The sequence below is a fragment of the Rhipicephalus microplus genome, chromosome 8 (assembly GCF_043290135.1).
Source record: "Rhipicephalus microplus isolate Deutch F79 chromosome 8, USDA_Rmic, whole genome shotgun sequence".
NCBI lineage: Eukaryota > Metazoa > Arthropoda > Arachnida > Ixodida > Ixodidae > Rhipicephalus > Rhipicephalus microplus.
The window spans coordinates 75,686,086-75,709,539 of record NC_134707.1 but is presented as its reverse complement, the minus strand read 5'-3'; the positions used below and the strand labels follow the sequence as shown (position 1 = coordinate 75,709,539).

Genomic DNA, 23,454 nt, shown 5'->3' with positions numbered 1-23,454 from the left:
TTAACTACTGACAGTGCGTCTAAGCAGCCATCCTGAATAAGACAGTCATGGTACCTAGGCAAAAGAGCCAGCGTAGTCGGAAAAACAAGGCTGTTCGACTTTGAAACAGAAAGACACGAGTGCCCACTGCCCTTCTATTCATCAGTTTGATGAGGAAGTAAGTTTTCTGGAACAGTCGCAGTTGGTGTGTTCTATACATAATATTGCGGTGGTTGTTGATTATAATTAGGTTTGAGGGGTGGCGGGTAAGTGTTGTTTTCGCAACCTCTTTGTTTACCTGTATATATCTTCGGTGTTGTGAGAATGAAATAATTTGCCACAGAGCTTCTGTGTTGCTGTTTCTTTCCTCACTGATGTTCTGTCTGCGCCGGTCATCGTGAGAATTTTTCGACACCTCATAAAGAATTTCTCTGTAGATGAATCATGCATTCTTACGCATAGGATACCAAAAAATCTTTTTAAATTCACACCAGGTAATAAAATGACTTTTTATTTCAGGTGGGCGGCTTTCGAGAGACAGCTAAGATGCTGAAACTCGACACAACAACATCACAATCATCACGTTTGCTGACGCTAACTTTATTTGAATGCGATATGCTTATTTAGCATTTTTTGTGGCTGGTTTTTGTGGGTTTTCACACAGATCTTTAGTGTAGACCTGCGTTGGATACTTGGTAGGACAGTATTCCATAAAATACCGTACACACGGATTTTGGGGGGTCCACTGGCTTAACTGCGGCGTTTCGCTTATGTTCATCCTGATCCACAGTTCACACTTCTTATCATCTACAGTGAAGAAAAAATAAAAAGACGTTCAAAGTTTGCGAAATCTTTTCGTGAAATACAGTCACGTGAAGAGGCAAATGAGAAACAAAGAGGCACTGGGACTGCGAATATAAGATTGGATTGTACAAAAAAAAAAACTCACTCTTAATTGCATCAGCTATTTTGATGAAACGGTCGTAAAAGGTGGTCGGCGCTGAACTTGTGTTTTCAATGATGGAACTCATTTTCTCAGCACTGGTGTGTGCTTTGTTCATATCCTCTTCTCCAATACGATACATACGAAGATACGAAACAAACACACACAAGCGCTAAGAAAATAAGTTGCAGCCATGAAACAGACAACTCAATCTGTGAAGACGTTGGCTTGAGCACCCAACTCCTCTTTAGGAATTTTTTATCATGAGTGTGCACCTTCTCCTTCTCTCCTTTGCTTTGGAACTCAACAATTATGAATCACAGTTATAGGTGTAACAACTGTTGGTTCCAAGCTGCGTTCAAACAAGCAGGATAGCATTTCACAGACGCAAGGTGCATACCTTGAACACATTCATTTATGTTTGCTCCACAACAAACCAACTTTACCCTACAATGCAGTGTCTCGCATAGGGTAGTAGCTACGTTACGAGGCAAACCTGTTGACAAACCAGCGCCGGCAAGAAGGAAGCAAAATATTTGTGAGAGTTTCTCTACTTTACATTTTTTCTGGTTATATTTGCATAGGCTCAGAGAACAATAACAGCTGAGCTGCTTAAGTTTCTTGAGGCACGGACTAGAGCGAAGACAAATTGCCTTCGTCGGGAACCGGCGTGCAATCTGCTTCTTCCCTTGTTCTTCTACGTCTTTGTTTGCGTCTCCTGCCACCAGCCCACAACGCACGCACTGATTCCTTGCACAGTGTTATGGGCGAGATCATGAGTGCAGAGAGGAAGAGAGAGCAAGAAAAGAGACATGAAGAGATGGAGAGATTCACAGAACAAGACATACATAGAAAGAACTGGAAGAAGGAGAAAACGAAGCAAAGATGGCGCCAAAGCGTGTAACACCAGTCACGTGGCACAAATACACGCAACACTAGTCCCATAACACGTTTTCTTTGCAAAATCGCACAACAATAATCACGCAACCTCTTCCAAAGGGACAGCGTGGACTGAACGTGAACTTGCCCCATTAGGCGTCGTTAGACGCCGGCAGGTTCAAGTCAGATATTAACGATACCTCTGGTCGAGCCTATCATCAGGTAAAATCAAGATCAACACCACACAGTCAAATTTTTATCTATCATCTGCCAAATTCAAACTAAAAACCTACTAAAAAATACCAATGAATCGACCGAATTCGCTAGGTAAAGTCTTGCGGGGGCAGTGAATACTTCTGCATTTTGGTAATGTGTCACTGGACGACAACATTGCTGTGCAGGGAAACATTATTGAATACATCAATTAATTAAGGTTTTATGTTATTCCATGATGTCTACTACAATCGAATCAGTGTTAATAGCAGCGCATACCACCTGTACAAACGTTTGTCGCTAGTCTAAGCGCCCACTGAGGGATAGTAATTTATTGCAATTCTCCAAGTAACTGGTTCATAATATCTTTACACAAACGACAAACATGGAGTTTTTTGCCGGAACGCAGCTCTACACTGTGGTAAAATCGCGATGTTATCTCGCGACTTTTCTTGTGAGAATGCATTCTACGCGTAATTTAGTTCTAACGTTCACTACCTCAATCACTGTAGGCTGTGCGCTCACAGAAGTGCGAAAGACTGATCTTAGTGCTCTTTTCTAACGAAAAACGCTTCTCTTCTGCACGGGATGAAATAACCTCATGAGCAAGATAGCTTCTTGTAAAGTGGTATATGAACACACGTTCTTGTAATTTCTTAGTGAGCGTCTTAAGCAACCCGCTATCCAAGCCTTTTTTCTGCATTATCTCGGCTACCAAGCACGCTCGCAGATTACAGCATAGCTATTGCATAGTATTCCGTTGCCAGATGGCGAAAAAGGCCTGGTGAGCAGAACAGATGTGTCGGAACCGGAGTATTAATAAGAGCAGAGATGATAGAGATGACAAATATAAAAAAATGAAATCCAGAAACGGAATGTAACGCAGAAAAGGCAAAGTATTCAAGAAAGAGTCAAAACAAAAAAAGACCGAGATCAAAAATTTGCAGTAAAAAAGTATAATAAAGCAAGAGAAAAAGAGCAAGGAAAATATAGAAAACATTCGAGTGAAAAACAGATAGTGAGGAAGGAAAGTTGAGTTAGGGAAAAAAAAGTTGAGGGTAAGGTTGAAGACAAGAAAGACAGGAGAGGGTAAGGCCGAACGCAGAGACAACAAGCAAGAGGAAAATATAGAACAATAAATGTAAAGTATTTAGCCGCGTGTCTCCATGGTTCCCTCCAAATGCCGGAAAAATGATATTATTCTGCTGGCTTTTTTTGCACCCAACTTCGCATTTTCAGCCCAGCCTTAGAAACATGAGGATCTTTAGAATTACGTATCCATGCATTATCTAGTAAAGAAACGCACTGCATAACACTTACGTATGAATGTGTCACTTGAGGTATGCGTCATATTTGCGTTTTAATTGACTATGCTCATAAGTACGCGTGCAGTCACGCGTTAAAAATGGCGTTAAGCAAGTGTTTACACTTTAGCAAGGTGGCTGAATTGTGTGACAGACAGACAGACAGACAGACAGACAGACAGACAGACAGACAGACAGACAGACAGACAGACAGACAGACAGACAGACAGACAGACAGACAGACCAAGACTCCAGCGTTCAAATATCCTTAGAAAGACATAAAGATATAAAAGATATAAAAGAATTAAAGAGACAACATGGACGAAATAGCGACAAAAATTAACAGCTTAGAAAATGATATTAAGAAAGAGGAAGCGAAGCGAGCTATAGGCAGAGAAAAAAAAAGAATAGAAAGAATAAATGGCAAGAAAATATAAAGAGAATGAAGCTAAATAAACAGATAGATGAAACAGGAAATAAAGAGAAATAAACAAAGGTTAACCGAAGAAAAACAAAAAAGCCATTCACGTCAGCAATTTCTGCATGCTTAGGAACACTAGGGCAAAACTGTTTTTTTTTTTCGAACTGGCGTGCAGGGTACGAACCAAGCCATTGTTTAGTTCACCTTCTCACCCTTTCCTCTATTTGTTTTTGTTCTCAGTCAATTAGTCTAAACCTCTGCCCATCTGCGCTGCATTTCTCACCGTGTCGAACTCATTTATTCATCGTAAGTGACCAACAATTATTTCTTATTGCCTCAGCATTACCTGCTCATGTCCACGTTTTAAATTAGGGGGGTATGTTAGGGTATCCCCCTCCCCCAAAATATTAATTTTGCAGTTTTGACACCAAAACTTTCACTGTACTCAAAGGCACAAACCTGTGGAGGCCCGATGTCAAGCGGCCGCTCCAAGCAGTTTAAATACCGCGCTGAAGTGCGCCGCGCACCCTCAGACGTAACCAGCATGCGCACGTAAAACTTCGTTTTTCTCAAACTGATATTTCTGTAACTGTTTCAACTACAATGCAACTTTTCTGGAAAAGTATTGAATCGATTTCAATGAAACTGTGTATGCGTGAGCTACAACAAGTTAGAAACATTCTTAACTAAAACAGAAGCTGATTTCATTAAAAGTGAGCCTGTAAAAAATTCACAATACGCAACCTCCGTGGTGTTGTGCAAGCAGTACTTTTTTACACAAGCTTCATGAAAATGTAATAATTTTTTTGTTCACATGTAACCTGTGTGTCTCTCAAACAACCCGGCTGAATATGGTTACATTCTTTTTGGTAGTTACAGAGAAAAGGTACATTGAATATAAGTGAACCCTCTCTAGCATTTGGGAGTGGGCCATAGGTAGGATAAGCAACCTACACATTCAAAAATGGTGTCACTTGATACCGAGTAGCATTTTTCTTTGTGAGGACAAAAGATTTCATGGGAGTACATGCAGCCGTTTCTACGACATCACGCTAAAACCAACGTATACCATTTACCCATTTATCTTTAATGTCAAGTTAAATATAGGCTCGAAGTGTTTGTTTTTTAACGAACCCTTCCATGTGCCTGCCTTTTTAAGTAATACTTCTAATCCTTTGCAACTCACCGTTGCGTCGTTCGTACCTTCTTCTCGAGTTTCTTTGTTTGCCTCCACGTTCACAACTCTTTCTTTGCTGTGACAAGATAGAATAGTTTTACGCGCTCCTGTTACATGACAGCCCGAAGTTACCGCCTATGGTTGGGGAAGTCCGCCTATACTAACCAGACAATCCATATTTTTTGGTGAACTTGGCCTGCATAAGCACACTGCCCTCTTACTAATCAACCTAAAAAGGGGAATGCGCGTTCTTCCGCTGTGCCACAGGACATCATTGGTTGATTTCATATTCAGCACTTCTCGAGGTGTTTGTTCAATATGTAATTTATTTCTTGTAATTGAGTTTTAGTACTACTGGGTATTGCAACATTTTCTAACTAAATGTTGCTTATATATTGCTTGCTGTTCTTATTCCTAATTATCTTTAATTTAGTTCTTTCATTATTTCGAAGAGATAGAGAACTGAGTTGGAAGCTTCTACCTATATGGCTGAATCATTTTACGATCACACCTTTTTTTTAGCTTTTCTTGAGCAGAGGCCAAAGAGTGGAGGTTTTCTTTTTATTGGCTAAGGTGTTCACATATACTTCAATATGACCTTAATATTAAAAGCTTCTGTGAACTCACCACGATCATCAGTAATATTAGAGAGAACTTGTAAGACTGCACATTTATCGTCGCAATAACGGAATAGCCATTCTGGTTTCGGAAGGTAGTAGCCAAACGCACCTGAAAAATATATAAATACGTCAGCAACAAGAAAAATATAAACATTTGATATTGCTTGTACTATCTATTTTTTCACAGTCCCTTACAGAGCCCTCGAGGGGCATTGTGTAAGGGAGGCGGTACAGATATGTTAGAAAAATATATATACAAATATGTGTACACACACATAGGCAAATAATGAATATAATAGAAAATGCAGTTCAACTTATGAACATGTAAGCAAAATACATGCTAGAAAAGTGAGTTACAGTATGTGAAGGTAAAATACAAAAAATATTATGACAGTAACTACAACCTAGCAATAATGAAAAACATCGGCAACAGTCCTATAAACACTGATGATTACGAATATGCGATAGAGCAGTTCTTAGTGCATAAGTATTTTTTAAGAGTATGATAGAACTTTGTGTGGTCTTGTTCTGATGCAAGATCATCTGACAAATCATTCCACAAACAAATAGCTTGTGGGAGAGCCGACTGGTTGAAAGCGTTAGTATTGCCGTACATGCGTGATAAGCTAAGGGTGTTATATAGTCTGCTCGAAGTTCGATGCGCTAGATTAAGGTGAACAGATGGCATCATGCTGGTGTGGATGAGTTTGGGAAATAGTGATAAAAGTAAGATGTCGCGGCGAATTATCAGTGGCTCGACTGCAAGGCTATGTTTAATCTGTGTTACGCTGGACGGGTAGCTGTGATTACGCGCTATGAATCGACTAGCTCTGTTATGTATACATTCTAACTTATCTATCAGATATTTTTGATATGGTAACCAAATGGAGGACGCGAACTTCAGTTGAGGACGGATTAGAGAAAGATAAGCCAGTTTGCCCACATCGGAGGAAGCACTGTGTAGATTTCGGCGCAGAAATCCTAATGATCTTGATGTGTTGGCACAGATAGAAGTGATATGTGTGGACCACGAAAATGTAGAAGTTAAGTTTATGCCTATGTATTTGTAATGATCAGTGCGTTCTACAATGCTAATATCAATTATGTATTGGCTAATAAAGTTCTCACATTTGCGACTAAAGGTGATTAGTTTGCATTTGGAAACATTAGGTGTCATCTGCCATGTTTTGCACCACTCAAATATATGCTCGAAGTCTTTTTGAAGAGTTAGATGATCGCTATTGTTGCGGATGGTACGATAGATAATGCTGTCATTGGCAAATATACGCATACATGAGGATAAGTTGTCAGGCAGGTCGTTAATGTAGATGAGGAAAAGTAAGGGACCAAGAACACTGCCCTGTGGTACACCAGAGGAAACGTAACAGAGCGATGAAGAGTGATTGTTGGCGATAGTGAATTGTTGGCGGTTAGTTCGGAAGTTTCTGAGCCATGTTAGCGTGAGTGAATCAAGTTTTAGTGATGACAGTTTTGATATCAAGCGACAATAAGCAACACGATTGAATGCTTTTGCAAAATCAAGAAATAAACAATGTGTCTGTAGATTGCTGTTCATGTTAGAATGTAAATTGGTGGTGAACTGAAAGAGTTGAGTTTTGCAAGAACGACCCTTTCGGAACCCGTGCTGGTTAGAGAAAAAGAAATTGTTAGATTCTAGATGCGCATAAATGTTAGAAGCTATGATATGCTCAAGCATCTTGCAACATATGCACGTACTACTAGGTATAACTACAAGGTATATACTACTAGGTATAAACAATTCACGAATTATAAAATATTACTCTTGCTCAAAAATAAGTAATAAACAACCCTGCATAAGCGCCATAAAAGAGGCTGAATCTGAACATCCGATGCCTATTGCTCAAACATGTACACGTTCACGTAGCATCAGTTTCCGTACTTTGCCGCATCTTCACGTCAACCTCAAAGCTCATATACCTCTAGATGACACTCTCTGCCATAGCCCCAAACTGTATCACTGTTTCACCTCATCTCCCGCCTTGCTGACACAAAACCGCAAAACTAAGGTTCAAACTTTTTGGAGGAAAGGTTGAATCCGCCCTCTTACTCACCCTATTGCCTCCTTTCAGCTCAGGCAATATGCTGTCAGTAACAGTTGGAAGTTTTGTGCAGAAGAGGCAGAGAATATGGTACAAACAGTGTTGTTTCTTCTACCTTTCTGTGCTCCGGTCATCTCAATTTTTAACGTGGTAGTGTTAAAGAGCTCGCTTCGCAGAAATTTTGGTGTCGGTGTTGTCGTCATTGGTTGAGATCGAAAGATAATCAACTTATGCGTGACCAAGAAATCTAGAGTGTTGCGAATAAAAAAAAACAATTAAAAACCCTGGGTCCCAGTGGGGACCAAACATGGGTCGTTTGGGTTTGAGTGGGGATCAAACCGGGGTCGTTTGCGTGGCAAGTGAATGTTTTACTAGAAGGCCTCGTGCCTGCTTGTGCACACAGTCAAAATAACTTCCTCTGCTTGGAAATGCAGTAAAAGTAGCTTTCAAACTTACAAATACATGAGTCGTGTGTAAATGTTTCACAGTACAACAAGAAATATTGCAGTAACAATGCGTGGTACAAGCACCTATTGATAGCGCGCGTCAAAACATCACTATGATACTGACATCATAATTCAATGCCAGTCACCCACAGCAAAAAGCACACACGGTGCTGTGCTCATTCCTTTGAGGCCAAGTAGTGGGTGCTTAGCAAGTTCGAAGGGGTTTCATGCCCTAAGTGTTAGAAGTAGGCACTAAAACAGGACATCGCTATCATTTTCAACTCACAAAGGCGAAGCTTTAGGGTCCCGTATTTTTTCAGGGGGTCGCAGATTGATGTTACCAGCGACTTTCTTTATAGGGCACTTATTTGTTTCATCGAATATATTTGCATGACCTCTGTGGAGTATGCTTGTCGGGTGGCCGGAAGGCACAAGGCTCAGCCTCTAAATCATCGAGCTAATGAGCTGGAGCATATTTGGCAAGCACTCTCGAATCATGGCTGTTAGATTGCCATTATCCCTTAAGAATATTGTATATAACACCTGCATCTTGTCGATACTTAGCTATGGAGCAGAAACATGAAGACTTACAAAGAGGGTTCGGCTTAAATCGAGGATGACGCAGCGAGCGATGGAAAAGAAAATGGTAGGTGTCACCTTAAGATACAAGAAGAGGCACAGTGAATGGAGAAACGAACCGGGGTTAGGGATATCATTGTTGAAATCAAGAAGAAGAAATGGACATGAGTCGGGCATATAACCCATAGGCAAAACACCCGCTGGTCATTAAAGGGACCTGACTAGATTCCCAGAGAAGGCAAGTGGGTTGTGGGAGACAGAAAGTTAGATGGACAGGTGAGATTAGGAAGTATGCGGGTATAAATAAGGTGGCACCAGAAAGCATAGGACCGAGTTGACTTGCGGAACATGGGAGAGACCTTTGTCCTGCAGTGGACGTAGTCAGGCTAATGATGATGAACATACAAGCTCACTGTCTTTCTGTAAAGTGTGGACAGAGCACCCGACCATCTCATTGGTTGCAGCTGCGGCGCACGTGCCATAATTTCGAAGAATTTTGGTTACTTTTCTTCCGATATACCTCTGACACGCTGCCTGGGATATGTAAACTTGCCCTCATCCGTTATCCAGATATTGAAAGTCCATACAGCTTATTTGACTGATGCAATAAGTGACGTTAAAATAGTGACAAAGTTGCGGCGAACCAGAATTACTTTACTGGCTTTTCTCGATATATGATGCTATATGCATTGCACATCCACGAATATCGAATGAATTATGTGGTCGTTCGCACACACTACCTGTGACGAAGGAGGACACCTCACGTGGTACGCCCAATGTAACTTTTGATTTGTGCTCAGATTCAAGGTCTCAACTTTAACTTTCAGATTTACGTTAGTGTGATGTGTGAACTCTGAACTATGGTTTCATTAATAGTCATCATATGTTGCTGCTATGTGTACTTAAAAAGTGGTGGCATGCCGCTAGGGTGGCCGAATAATTTACAATATGAAGTGACACAAAATGCGAGTTTGCCAATGAAATGAGTATTGATTAGTTTAATCTACGAATGTACGGTGTGATTATACGCAGGTATGCAAACCAGTCTAAGAATAGATGTTGCAGCGTGAATGAAAGCATCAGTCAGAGGCTCATGCAGCTCCTACGTTCACTCGGGAGCCAGTAAAAGCTGCTCTGTAAAAGCAAAGATTGTGTAAAGCGCCACTACCACTGCCGACGCCGTTTAAGGGTTCAACTGAAGAGTGTTTGTTGAGACAATGCAACCACCGATGACTCCCGCATTGGTTGACTGGATGGACAGACTATGCTGAGATAAAAACAAACAGTATACCGCGGCTGAAAGCATCTAGCGTCTGCACACAGCTGGGCTGCACAGGAAGTCAGCTGCTTGGGTGCTGGCGGGCAAACAGTTTGGCACATCATTCTGTTCGAGCACTACCAGCTATCTTCATATAATTGTCATTACCGTCACTAGCTCCGTGAAAAGATTTAGAGCACAGTTTTAGCTTGTAGGAACTGGGTCTTTTTCATGGCGTCATGCGTTTGAGTATAGATAAAAGGAAAGCTTCAATAATTGAAGCGGTAGGGGCACATACCTGATGCTTCGCATAAAGCATACCGCACAGCTATGGTTCAGGTAAGTGACAACCAAAAAGCAAGCATCTGAAAAAAACTCTACAGTTTTCTTTTGTCGCCTAGCTCTACTGATGAGATGCATCGCAACTGGCGCAATGCTCTTTTTAGGCTGATGGGACATAGTTTACTTTAAAACTGATGGACAAATGCAACGCCAGCCTGCAAGTCAATTAAATTGGTTCTGCTTCATATTCATACTTGCGTGACACACTAGATCAACGAAGTTGGGAACACGTTTCTGCCTGATATTACTTTATCTATTAGAATCTGAATTCAACAGCGCTGAAAATTACTCTATAGCAGCATAGCATCAAATAGAACCGTCAGTAGCGGTATCAAAACTTCCTTAGAAAATCATTCTAGCAAGGTCTGGTTGCTGGAGCAATTTATGGTACAAATGACACCAAATGCACTTCTTTCACTATTTCACAAAATAGAATGTCACAATATGAAACAAACCCACAAATAACATTCATCATTACAAACAGTATGGGCGGTACTTACTGTAAATCATGCTTGAGTTGACGTAGTTTAATGAATAAGATCTGTCGACATTTGATGATATGTTATTTTCAGTGTAAAAATATAATGCAAAAATACCCACAGGCCTGCAAAGTTTGCAAATAACTCTCTATTAATCTCTTTAACTTTCTGAATATGTACATTACTAGTCATTCATTTCTTTTATTTTTTTAAAACCTCAGCATGACAAAAATAACAAGTCAGAAAAAGAAATAAAGTGTTGAGGGAGGGGTGTCTTTTATTACAAACATCAAGCAACGTATTATCTTCAATTCTGAAAAAATAAGAACTGTAGAATCCTATGTACTGCCCCGTGGGTGATAAGATTGAGAAAGCGAAAACGTTTGCGCTATTACTGACGCGGAATTAATTACAGAACGCCTATATGTGCCCTGATCGTTTTCAAAGGACGCTAGTAATACTTTTAAAACTATTTAACGAAAAATCTTGCAACACAGTGCTTATTACTGTCAATATTGCTTAAAGTTTAGGAGTTTGTTAAGCCGTGACATACATAAGGTTTTAAAAATAATTTTATGCACTTTATTAATATTATTTGCTTCATAAACTTTCCGCATTTTACATTAGTTATGGTGTTATTGTAGTCGCATTCATAGTCACATATGGACCCCTCCTTCCCCCCGGAATTTGTGAGTATCTTGAATTTTATGGCAGTTTTTTCGCACAGGTTGCTTAGCTGGAATACAGAGTGAGATAACCTAACAGGAAGCTTCTGGCATGTTAAGCAGGCCCGTGTGCTCAGATTTGGGTGCACGTTAAAGAACCCCAGGTGGTCTAAATTTCTGGAGCCCTCCACTACGGCGTCTCTCATAATCATATAGTGGTTTTAGGACGTTAAACCCCACATATCAATCAATCAATGGCATGTTAAGCACCACCAGGTGGGACTAGAGGACAATAAGTTCATTCTGCAAATGATTTAGCTTTGTGCTAAACTTATTGCTGACCGATATCGCGCACATGCTAGACAAGCAAAACAGAGCACGTGCTCCTTGGAGAATCGAGGCTGATGACGCATATTGCAAGAAAAGAAAGCGGTGGATGCTTTTGCCATGGGAAACTAGCGACAAGAGACCCTGCAGATGTAGATAACCGCTCACGTTGAACTAACACATACTGCGATCAGATGCACTTATAAACAAAATGGTGGACAGAGGCTGCTAAGATTTTATGTTTGAAGCATTGGTGCCCCACTAAACGTAACAAATAATCAACGACATTGGTGTTGACAAGATGGGACTAGACCTCATGATACGCCGGGAGACGTACTGGTGGCTAGGTGATCACGAATTATACAAAAACAACTGAACAATAAACTTTGACAAAGAGTCACGCTATACTTTAACCGGAACTCCACCGGCCTCTCTACATGTCAGCGTAATGATTACTTCATGTTCTTAGGACAATACTTTGAAGGAGCCCGATAAGAAAAATACGTGGCCAACTGCTCAATTGTCTAAATACTCATAGAAAGCGCCGGTTTCGCCAAAAGGAGGAGTAATGTATCTGATAGCGAGAAATTGAAATGTCACACAAAGAACGACAAGCATCTCAGTGCTTCCATCTTCCTGCTGAAGCAAACAGAAGAACGCTCAATAACATTGTGCAGGTATCTACGGTACAAACTTGAACTAGCAGCTATCACCGTTGTTACGACTTTTTGTGTAGAAACGAGCATGAAGTGTGAACAACAGAAAAATCTAAGCTTTTCAACATTTCGTTTTTTAAGTGTAGCACATGGAAGGACCAATCTGCGCCTTCTGGCACAAGGTGGACTCTCACCATGGCCTCCGAGATGGCGCGCACGTGGCGGGTTTCTCTCCGACCGTGCCAATCGCACGGAGAGAGCGTGTTTCTAGAGCAGGGCTTGGCTCGCTCTTTTCCCCGCGTCGCGGCGCTGCTTCGTGTGGTAGAAAAGGCTGCCGCAATGTTGGCAAAGCTTGTATGTGGCGAGCAAAAAAAAATGCTTCTGCGCTGTTATATACATCCGCACTGATTTGGGAATGTCGGGTTAAAATGTACTGGAGGCAAAGTCAATGTTTGGGTGCATATATTCCCAAACTAACACTTTGCTGTAGATTTTGTGGCATATTAGGGCACTTAGATATGCGATGCCACTGCAGAAGGTTCGCATGTGCTTGAAACTTGCTCTAAAATTTGCAGGCTGTATAGTGAGGAGGGCACTGACGAAGAAAAAAAATGACAGCCCAATCAACAAGCGAAGTTCTACGATCCGGGGTTACACTTTATTAAAAGCGTTTTTTTCTTTTCTTTCATAAAACTAGCACTGCTTTCCTATGTAACTTTGGTTCAAAAATGCTCCCGTCGAGCCGCAGAAGCTAGGATACCGGGAGGAGGTTGCAGGTGGTCGCCATGCATCTAAATTATTTCTAGACTAAACGTTGATGGTTCTGAGACGACCACGCGCTGCTTATAGGCACGTTTTGGCCTGTCATGGTCACCGATTCACATTGTGAATTAGACAGTGTTCATTGGATGCGTTACACAATGTAAGAAGGAACACTGAAGTGTTTCGCTTGTTCAATTACTAGACAACACGCATTCAGACATTGATGGACCTGGTAAGAAATACTGCGGCATTACATAGCAGTACAATTCGCTCTTTTTGCAAACTGCCCTTTGTTTGACCAACTTGTAAATATCCGTACGCGATATATTAGTTAAATATAAATTAAGATGGGAGAGCAATGTGATTCAATGAGAATAATTAGTACAGTTTTCTACATACAAGTCTCAACAGGCAAGAAAGACTACCGAAATGCCTATATATTTGTGAACTCGGGGTATTTATCACACAGACAAAACAGACCGTACTGAAAAAAACGTATTACTGCCACAGACAATACCTTACCTCCTTACAATTACTATCAGCAAAATGCAGCAGTTGCTATGCTTTTTTCACCAATTGAACCAAAATAATTGCAGTAACAGAAAAAAAACTTCCATTCGCTTTTGCCGGAATATCCTGACAGTGATTCTTGCTTGTATGTGAAAAAGAAGAACAAAAACAATGCGCACGCTGGAATCCCGTGCGCTATGCTGTATGCCAAAAACTCAGCCGCCGCCGGAACCCTCACTCAATGTGCCCTCTAGTGGTAGCCGAGCGCGCAAGGCGATACTCATTGATCTTGCTGGGGAGCGCGGCAATATGAACGGGCGGAAAGAAACACACCATGCGCCCGCCATCTTGGAGGCTATGATCTGACACAAGGCGTGCGCAGAACTACTGTATATTGCTCCTTCCGGAGCCATAAACAGCAGTTATAGTCATACCTCCAGGTGTGGAGATGTCCTTTTTTGTTATCTACACACAACTGAGTACAAGCATATATGTGCACGTCCTCAGGGCAGTTTTCAAACTAAGAAGAAAATGAAGGAGCAATGCATCGTGTACAGAAAGTGGTGTACAGCCCTCAATACAACGTCACTGACATCTCATCAAACACATACCCCCAAGACCCTGAAATTCTCTCATTCAACCAATAAAAATGTCAGCCGAACCCACCAGAGTGTTGCCTTGAAATCACCCCGTGCCGTTGTGACATCTCAGTTTTGTCACTTGCACCACTTTGCGCTGAATAACGTCTTAAGCACAATGTTGCTAATAATTGTGAAATGTGGTGGAGGGCTTCAAGGTAATCGATGAAGGTTTATAGCGAAGAATATCTACATCTCTCAATCATGCTTTTTTTAGAAATCATCACAGGAACTGGCAGAAACCCGTGCTCAGCGAATTGTCTTTAGATACATTGACCTCGCAAAATCGTTGGAGTTGGCGTATATTCTATTCTTCCCTGTTGAGCCTCCATAGCACAAGAAGACAAGAGGTGAGAAGAAAAACTAAAAGTGACGAAGAGAGATGTGAGTGTGAGCATTCCTGATTCGAAGAAGGGAGGGATAGAGCACAGCACATTCGTGTATAGTACAGTGATACAAAAGAGCGTAAAGGAATATGGGTGAGATGAGTATAAGTTATGATTGTTGGAATGGGATTCTAGAAGATAGTGTGGCATCAAATAGCTCTATAGAGAGCACTAAAGGGATGGGAAAAGTAATATAGGTTGAGAAATACCGATAAGAGGGCAAGGAAGACCTAAGGTGGAGAGCAAGGGTGAAGCAAAGCATAGTCCTGTATAATATAGTTGAGGAAAGGCATGAAATGAACAGCGCCCTTACCGTACTTTCATGCCCTTGTTTCTTTCATTCCTTCTACTCATAGCAGCATAGCAGACCGGACGCGTGTCTGGTACTGTAGCAAACCATAGCGCTGAGTCCATAACGTCCTTCTCCCTTCCTCTGTCTTGTTTAACAGTGCCCTTAAAACGCAAAATGGATCACCCATTCGGCCAACCCTACGCTCCGGCTCATTCCCCTGCCTCTAATTTGCTCCTACTTCTCGTTCTCAACAACGTTGGACAGGCTATTCAAAAAGCTGCTTCGCATCTATTAACAGAACTCCCTTGAGCCAAGCGTTTTAGGGCTGTATTAGAGGTGACCAAAAAGGCTATTCACATTGCTTACTTTAGTGGCATTTATAGCGCGTAAACAGACAAGAAGGGAAAGACAGATGTGTACAGATGAGCGCTCACTTCACACTAAGGTTTATTTACAGAGAAGGCCAGGTTCTATCATACACCGAACACGAAAACGCGTGCGTGAAAATACAATCTAAAAATACCCCGAAGGTCAACTACCACAATGAGTTAAACAAACGCAAAAAAACCCCAAGTGTCTCTTATGCATGAAGACATCATGCAGAAAAATCAAACAACTTAGATGAAAGACCACACACGTCGTGGCAAGCAAAAAAGTCGCTATCGCTGGCCTACTCTCCACGTCGAAAACTTATCTAGTTAAGCCACTTCACAGGTCAGTATGTTAATGAATGGCTGGCTGACGCACGTAAAGGATTTTTGCGAATATAGAAGGCCTCCATTATTTCGCCTGTTTCCCTGTTTTTGTGCCGAAAAAAACGGAAGTATTGCTGAAGTCTGGAATGCAGCCACACTCTTGACAGTGCCACGCGAGACGTGAATATTGAGTGCCTTTTAGGGAGCTATGGTGCTCCCTTGGCTTCATATTCAGACAGCGGCCAGTCTGACCGATGTAGTATCGACTGCATGTGAAAGGAATGCTGTAAAAACGTTGGAAACACCGGAAACAAAAGGCATTCCATGGTTAATGTTGCATGTAGACGGCTTCGGCGATCACTTGTTATGTAGGTTCTTGTGAAGAGCCAGACAAATGAAACCTATTTTATGCAACAAAAACGACGTCCACATTGTCTCGAGAGGCAACCTTCTTCAGTCGATGAGAAAGACCGTGAGCATACGAAATGACGGCGACCTTTCTTCTCTCCACCACTGGGGCAACTATTCCTTCATCATTAGTTTTCGCCTTGATGAGCCTAATGCACTTTCGGCTAGCGTTGGCGATACTGCTTTCAGGGTAGCTAGCCTCGCGCAGTTTCTTTACTTGGCAGGTTGCAGCTTCGTGCATCAAATGCTGGCATGATTTTGTGACCACTGAACAAATACAGTTAAAATAATTGTGTTTTTACCAGCTTGGAATGCACAGAGTGGTAATGTAGCAGGGCTTTAGAAGAGCGGGGAGTTGATTCCTAGTACACGTGCAAACCAGCTAGCACAAGGTTCCGGTCAAGGAATTGAATTGGCTGGTCCTAAAGGGTCTCAAACAAAAACTTTAGTCCTAGTTCCTTTTCCCTCAAGACCTTCAACACATCCACTACCTTGTGGCTGATATAGAGTGCATCAACAAAGATGAGGTGATAATCCACATACTTCATTATCTCATGAACCAACCCACGGAGGCCCTAAATAACTTCTCTATCAACTTCAGCTAAGAAAATGTCACTCAATGTGGGTGCACCTCAAAACCTAATACACACACCAAAACGCTGAGCATAAATGGCCTACTTCCTAGACATAAATGTGGGACGGAAGTAGAAGAACAGCAGCTCCCAGAAACAGAAGCGCCGTACTTGGTACGAAATTCAATATTGTTGTTATCCCGAAAACACTCCTTTACATTCAATTACAAAGCATCATGAGGGAAAGAATAATAAAGGTCCTCATTATGGATACTAAAAGCACTGCAGCCAACCGGGGTCCACTGGCACAGAAATTTCACAACAGAGGATGAACTAAAAATGTAGAAAAAGTCACCAATGGTCAGAGTCGCGAAATGATTCTGTAGGTAGCTTGACATTGTGTAAAGCCAGGTACCTTTTTTTGGAAGGAATGGCTTTAAAAGGAACTTTGGGCTAGTGCATCTTAGCGGAAAAAAAAACACATTCATTAGTCATCTTTTGTTGTTCTTTAATTGCATGTTTTTGAAACGAGAACTTGTTTAGTAAGTCAACGGCACGACCTCTCACTTTGCCAGCCTCTAAGAAGCCTGTTTGAAGTTCTTGTTCAGCGCTGCCGCTCCCTTCTGTGAGAACAATTCTTCTGTCATAACGATGAAGAAACCCTCTTTGCCCGACAAAACTGCCATGAGACCAGAAGTGGCAAGGAAGTTTACCACGGATCCACTGTTCTTTTTGCTGGATGACAATCGACCCAGTTTTGACAAAGCGTTGGCGCACTTCACCATGTACACTGACCAGGAATCTTAGGACACTCGAGCCGCTACCGTCCAGTCTTAGGAACTCCGCTGGCGGTAACTGCAGTGACAGGCAGAACGTCCGACCAAGACGAAGCAAATGTTCTTCTTCTGAGGAATGAACTGGTTGCTAAAATTAAGCACACTGCCCGACACCATAGCTGACTTTTTCGTCTTTGAAGGCAATAAAGGGCGTGTCTGATGCCAAAGTCATTCCGTAGTCTGGTTGCTCACCTTAGACCACATGTAGACGTTTCTTGTCGTGCTCCTCTGGCTGTTGTCTTTGTTGCGCGCAACGTGTTGGCAATCGTTTAAGAATCGTGCTTGATTCCGATACTCTGAATTGAGTAGCCAGCACATCTTCTTGCAGTGACCAACACAAGGACGCAGAACACAACACTGGGCTTGCAGCTTCAGGGGACACAAAGAAGGCGTGGCGTAACACGACGCTGTCCTTGCACGACAAGTGTAGACCGCGATCAGTGACGGCAGAATGACCGAATTAGTGAAAAGTAAATTAGACTGACTAAAACAGCCCTTTTTACTAATAATCAGGTATAGAAGCACTGAAATTTGGGCGAGCTTGTACTTGAACATATTGGTATTTTGAGCGCGTAAATAGCTCAAATTTTAGCGCTTTTAATAGCTAGATTTCTAACAGAATACTGGGGCCATCTGCAAAAACTCTAAAGCTAGCCTCATTAGGAATGTTTATTTCATCCTGGATGTATTGAACAGTATGGGCCCTGGTATGGTACCTTGCGGTGCTCCTTGAGTTATTTATCTGACAGTTGATTGTTCTGACATGGTGGGAACGCATTTTGTTTGCTGCTGCAGATACAAATTAATACGTAAGGTGAGTGCCACAAACTTCGTAAGGCTCAAGTTTTGTAATAAAACTGCGGCGATGCAGCCGGTTGAGCGATTTAGAATAGTCAGCAAAGATGCACTAATCTTGGCAATAAATTGCCAAGATTAACTTTTTTCGCCCCGCCGCGGCGGTCTAGTGGCTAAGGTACTCGGCGGCTGACCCGCAGGTCGCGGGTTCGAATCCCGGCTGTGGCGGCTGCATTTCCGATAGAGGCGGAAATGGTGTAGGCCCGTGTGCTCAGATTTGGGTGCACGTTAAAGAACCCCAGGTTGTCGAAATTATCGGAGTTTTCCACTACGGCGTCTCTCATAATCATATAGTGGTTTTGGGACGTTAAACCCCACATATCAATCATCAAATCAAGATTAGATTTTTTGTGCTAGTAGGGAAAGTTCTGGGGCCTTCCTTTACGAAAGCCGTACGGCTGAACCGTTTTGATCAAGCGTTTACACTAGAAAGTCGTATTTATTCTGCATAATATCTGTCCGATAATGTTCACATAACACGCAGAAGAAAGGCTGGCTGATAACTCGAGAGTAGATTTCTGTTGCCCGATTTTTCAAGGTCGGCAACTTTCGCTCACTGAATTTGACGAGAAAAAATACAACAGATATTGAAACGTTTAACATGCGGAAAAGTCGAACTTATAAGAGGCCAGCCGCAAAAGTTATCGGTCCTATCTAAAACCTGTTTATATCACGTGTCTTGCTATTTTTAAGGCCATTAAAGATAAACACTTCATCTGAGGTTGTGGGCGCGAGAAAAGTTCGGCATTGCCCTCACCAATAAATTTTATTACGTCAGTACAAAAATGTCTTATTGTCTCACTAACTCCTGAAGTAATCAGTGAGCTCATCTGAAACGTCTACGCCTTTTAGTGTACAATGATAATGAATGAGCTGAAGCTCCTCAGTCTTTGTTGTTTTCGAACAACTGGTGAGTTTCGCGCCGAAGCAGGTCCCCCGACTGCTGGTTTTACTAAAAGACTTTGAAATTCTTTATTTTCAGTGTTCTTTAAGAAATTAGTTATCTGGCTGCGATAGTTCTGGTTGTCCTAGTTTTGACAAAAATATTAGTGAGATCTTTCTGTGCATCATAGCAGCGCAATCATTGTTAAGGTAATGTTTCTGAATAACTATGCACTTTGGAACGAGTGCATACGCAAAGCGCTTCCCATAGACACATTTTGAAATGTCTAGAAACGTTCTGCAGGATCTATTAGGTCCAGTGCACGGAAATACGGCTTCTCAAGCTACTTTTCCAATTTAAGTACGAGAAACGCTTAGCACAATACAGTTAATTTTCTGAAACTCAAACTCTTGGAGTGACTCAAGCACCTCAAAATGTTGAACTGAATGGTCAGAACACATTACTTAGAAAATGATCTCCATGTCAGCTACTACACCATCCGCTTTGGTAGTCTTTGTTAGTACAGTTCATTCTAAAAAAGATCATGGAAGATATAGGGAATGTTGCTAAGGAGCTTTGACTTTTATGTCACAATTCTGCAATAAGGGCACCTAAGAATATGTGGTAAATCACGTGCGCACTCGGTGTTTGGAAAGATAATGTTGCAGTCACCACCTATGAGATTGAACTTGACAGCCTGTCAAGGAAAAAAAAAGCATGCGTCGATATCATCCGTAAGGTGGGTCGAGCAAAACAGGAAAAACGTATTTTTGCATTCGCACGCTGAAACCTTTATAGCCTGTCTTTATCAGGAAAGGTTCTGGTAACACCGTACATCATAGTTCCATTCATACCAGCTGTATAGCACGCCTGCGCCTTGATGTGTATAGTCCTGTTTAAGAAGAAAGTTTGATATTCAGGAACTCAGAGCATGTCATCATCCTAGTTTGAAAAGGTTTCAGATAACTTTATTACATAGAACTAGAAAAAAAAAAGCTTGAGAAAATAAACTCATCGTAATAATTCCTCCTGAACTGCGTTTTCGATCCATCCATTCATAAGATTAAAGGGCAATCCGCACAAAGCGTGATGTGTCCGTTTGACGCGCGAAAACTTTGTCACCTTTACAATAAGCAGAAGGCCAGTAACTTCTCGTTTCTTTGCTATTGCCATTACAAGCAGCTTTTTCGGCCATGCGCAAAAGTGTCCACTCATGGTTTACTTACCAAAAACTTGTAGTTGAATTCTCAAAAATCTTGTACGTAGAACTCATATTTCGATACGTGAACGTTTTTCTTAATGAGTTATTTGTTAGCAAAGTGGCATTGAATGGAGCCTGGACGCAAACAGAGTCATTAAGCGGTCCAGTAAAATTGTACGTTCGTTGTAGCATAACCTGCTTCTTGCTACCTGCGAAGAACTTTTGTTCAAAGAGAATGATTTCACATCATGCTTGCTCACTTTATTTTTATTTACATAACTTTAAAACTTCGTGGAAAATTATAGACAGGCAGCTGAATTTTGTAGCAAATCATCCTGAAGAAATGAAGAAAACAATCGAGAGGAGTGGCAACGAATAATATCTAGCGAGGCGGGGTTTTTAATTGTTTATACTAAACCACTTATACCGATGCCTTTCACGCAATCAAATTTGTGAATTGAGCACCGCGATAATACAAATTAGCAAAAAAATATTTGGTACACGTAAATATTGGGCTGCAGTTTAGTGCATTTGTGTGGCCGTCAGTAATACTGTCGTTACTCAAACTGCGTAAAGACGTTCTAACACTTTTGTTTACTCTAAAATTGTCTTCTGACATAAATTATTCAATATCTTTCCACAAGTCTGGCAGTTTTAAACTTGAAAGATACAGTTCCTAAATTGTAAGCCTCAAGCAAGTACCTTTTGCGAATCATACATCCTGTGCAATCTAACTGATGCGATTCCGCTCAATACGCGTTTTTGATACGTGTTGTTGTATGTGTGAGCAGGCGCTCCCACATACAAAATGGATACCACTCTGAACGCTTCTAGTGCAATAACTGCACCACTCGATGCAAATGATATCAACTTAAGATTAGAGGTTGTATGAAGCTCATTGTTAGGCGAAGCACAAGGCTATTTGGTTACTCATAATGGTCCCGCCGTCGTGGTGTGGTGGCTAAAGTACTCGGCTCGGCTGCTAACGTGCTTGTCGCGAGATCGAATCTCGACTGCGGCGGCTCATTTTAGATGGAGACGAAAATGCTGTTGGGCCTGTATGCTCAAATTTGGGTGTATTTAAATGAACCTCAGCTGGTCGAAATTGAAGGAGCCCTACACTAAGGCGTCTCTCATATTACATAGTAGCAATGAGACGTTAAATCTCACATATCAATCAATCAATCAATCAATCAATCAATCAATCAATCAATTGTTCATGATGGCTCAGAATTGTTCATATACCATACACATAAAATAATCGTATGTTTCTACACGCTTAGCACTTTCCCGCGTGCAGCTTCCCAAGGTTTTGTTTGTTGAATTCTTTGATAGTACTCAAAATATCCTTGTACTTACATCCATTCCTGTCATGTCGCCAGAAGCACACATATTATCAGTGTCTCTACTTTCCTGCGCCTTGGCAACTAGGGTTAAGCAACTAACAAACAATATTAGCAGCATAGTCTTTTGTCTACGTACAAAAGTCAAAAGTATGAACTAATAATTTAAACTAGCTGCACTAAATTTGGGTGCGCACTTGTTTGGCTTCAGTGTTATCAGTTGAGGGACATTCGATATGCGTTCGTATATTTATAGATCCAACAGAGAACACAGAGTTTGTGGTAAATATGTGCGTGTTCTTGGTATTTTATATTTCATGACATACTAACAAATGACTGAGTGTCCTGGTCAGTGGCTTCAGTACACTCTAGCTCAAGACATTTCCTAGGACGCACATAGAGAGAACGTACAACGGTAAGGTGGCCCCAGGAATATCCGACATTTCAGTTGGTGGCACAAACAGCTAAAATGCATTCATTTTTTTTTGCATTCAAATTGTGTCGAGTAATTTGCGGAAGTTTAGGAAGGCTCATTTAGGCCGCCGCAGGCATCTGTATAAACACATGCGTGAAGCACGTGAACCTTCATATCTACAGCCGTTTTCTATATACCATGCGTTTGTTAAAGTCCACAAAACTTCTAAACAACAAGTGCAGTTCATATACCAAAGGTACTTTTGTACTACACTACCATAAGGCACAGGGAGGCAGGAGTGGGGTTGCACTGCAAGAGTCCTAAGTCGCAACACGTGCCGGTTTAGAACGAGCTCTCGATGCCGGAAAAACGAATTTAAATTTTCAATTAAAATTAAAAAAATGGCAGATTCCTCGCACAGTTGAAATCGATGCTAGGAGAAGCAAGACTAAGGATGGTTGATATGCAACTTTAGAATAATCACAGCGTTATGAGGTGGACGTAAATCATGCCGTATATGACTTTCATGTCATGAATCCGCTTTGGACGAGTCATTTACTTTTGTCATCTTTTCACGTCACGTGATCCCAATTATGGTATATGTCAAGCTAGCGAAAGGCCGCGAGCACTCTACGAGTGTAGCATGTAGTCATGTTTTACATGACACGCATGTTATACTTATCATGTCTGAACGTATAAATATGAAGTCACTGTTAATAATATCAACAAAAATATAAAAAACCCTCCAAAAGTGAAACAAACAAAGTCAAATATTTTCACAAAAATATCACAGCACGAACACGGGGTGCATGATGATGAGTTGGCAAAGCTCCGGAGGTGTATCGGTAAAACATGATTCCTCTGTGAATCTCGCCCAGTCGATGATTATGTAAAAACAACGAGCACGCGCTGCAGCCGTTTTCTGAGCCTTCTGCTTCACCTCCTTGTCTTTGTCGCTTATACCCGACACACTCAGAGTGCCGGCGAAAAAGTAAGCACGCCAAGAGCGAACGCATTTCAACCCAAGAGCAAACATTTTATCCAATAACATGACAGCACGCGTTAAAGATGAGCGAGCGCCGTGGCACCATCTAGTGAGCAATCCGAGTACTAGTGGTACGAGCGCCACAGCGCCATCTAAGAAGTACTCGCTGTGGCTACTACGCCGACGCGGGACTAGTGTACACCTTAAGGAGCTACGCCCCTAAACGTTCTACGGTTTTGTTGGTTCGAGACTAGTCATAGCACGTCTGTTAAGCGGTGCGCCTACAGACCAGAACAGAGTGCTG

General features: G+C 41.6%; 1 protein-coding gene across 1 annotated transcript; it reads right to left on the bottom strand.

Moving 5' to 3' along the window:
• Positions 1-560: 560 nt before the first annotated feature.
• On the bottom strand, positions 561-21,955 carry LOC142768619 (uncharacterized). The gene is made up of 5 exons (XM_075870628.1): positions 21,767-21,955; positions 20,433-20,626; positions 10,743-10,846; positions 5,544-5,645; positions 561-786 (listed from the first exon to the last, which is right to left on the bottom strand). Exons 1-5 carry the CDS (start codon positions 21,869-21,871, stop codon positions 599-601), a joined length of 693 nt encoding a protein of 230 aa, XP_075726743.1. The 5' UTR covers positions 21,872-21,955; the 3' UTR covers positions 561-598.
• Positions 21,956-23,454: the final 1,499 nt, after the last annotated feature.

Excerpts from the sequence above, each read along its gene's own strand:
- LOC142768619 (XM_075870628.1), bottom strand. The coding sequence starts at position 21,871 with ATGCTGCTAATATTGTTTGTTAGTTGCTTAACCCTAGTTGCCAAGGCG. Across the intron at positions 20,627-21,766 it reads GCGACATGACAGGAATGGAT|TTCTTCGCAGGTAGCAAGAA; the intron begins GTAAGTACAAGG and ends TTTGAACAAAAG. Across the intron at positions 787-5,543 it reads TAATATTACTGATGATCGTG|ATGATAAGAAGTGTGAACTG; the intron begins GTGAGTTCACAG and ends TCTTCACTGTAG.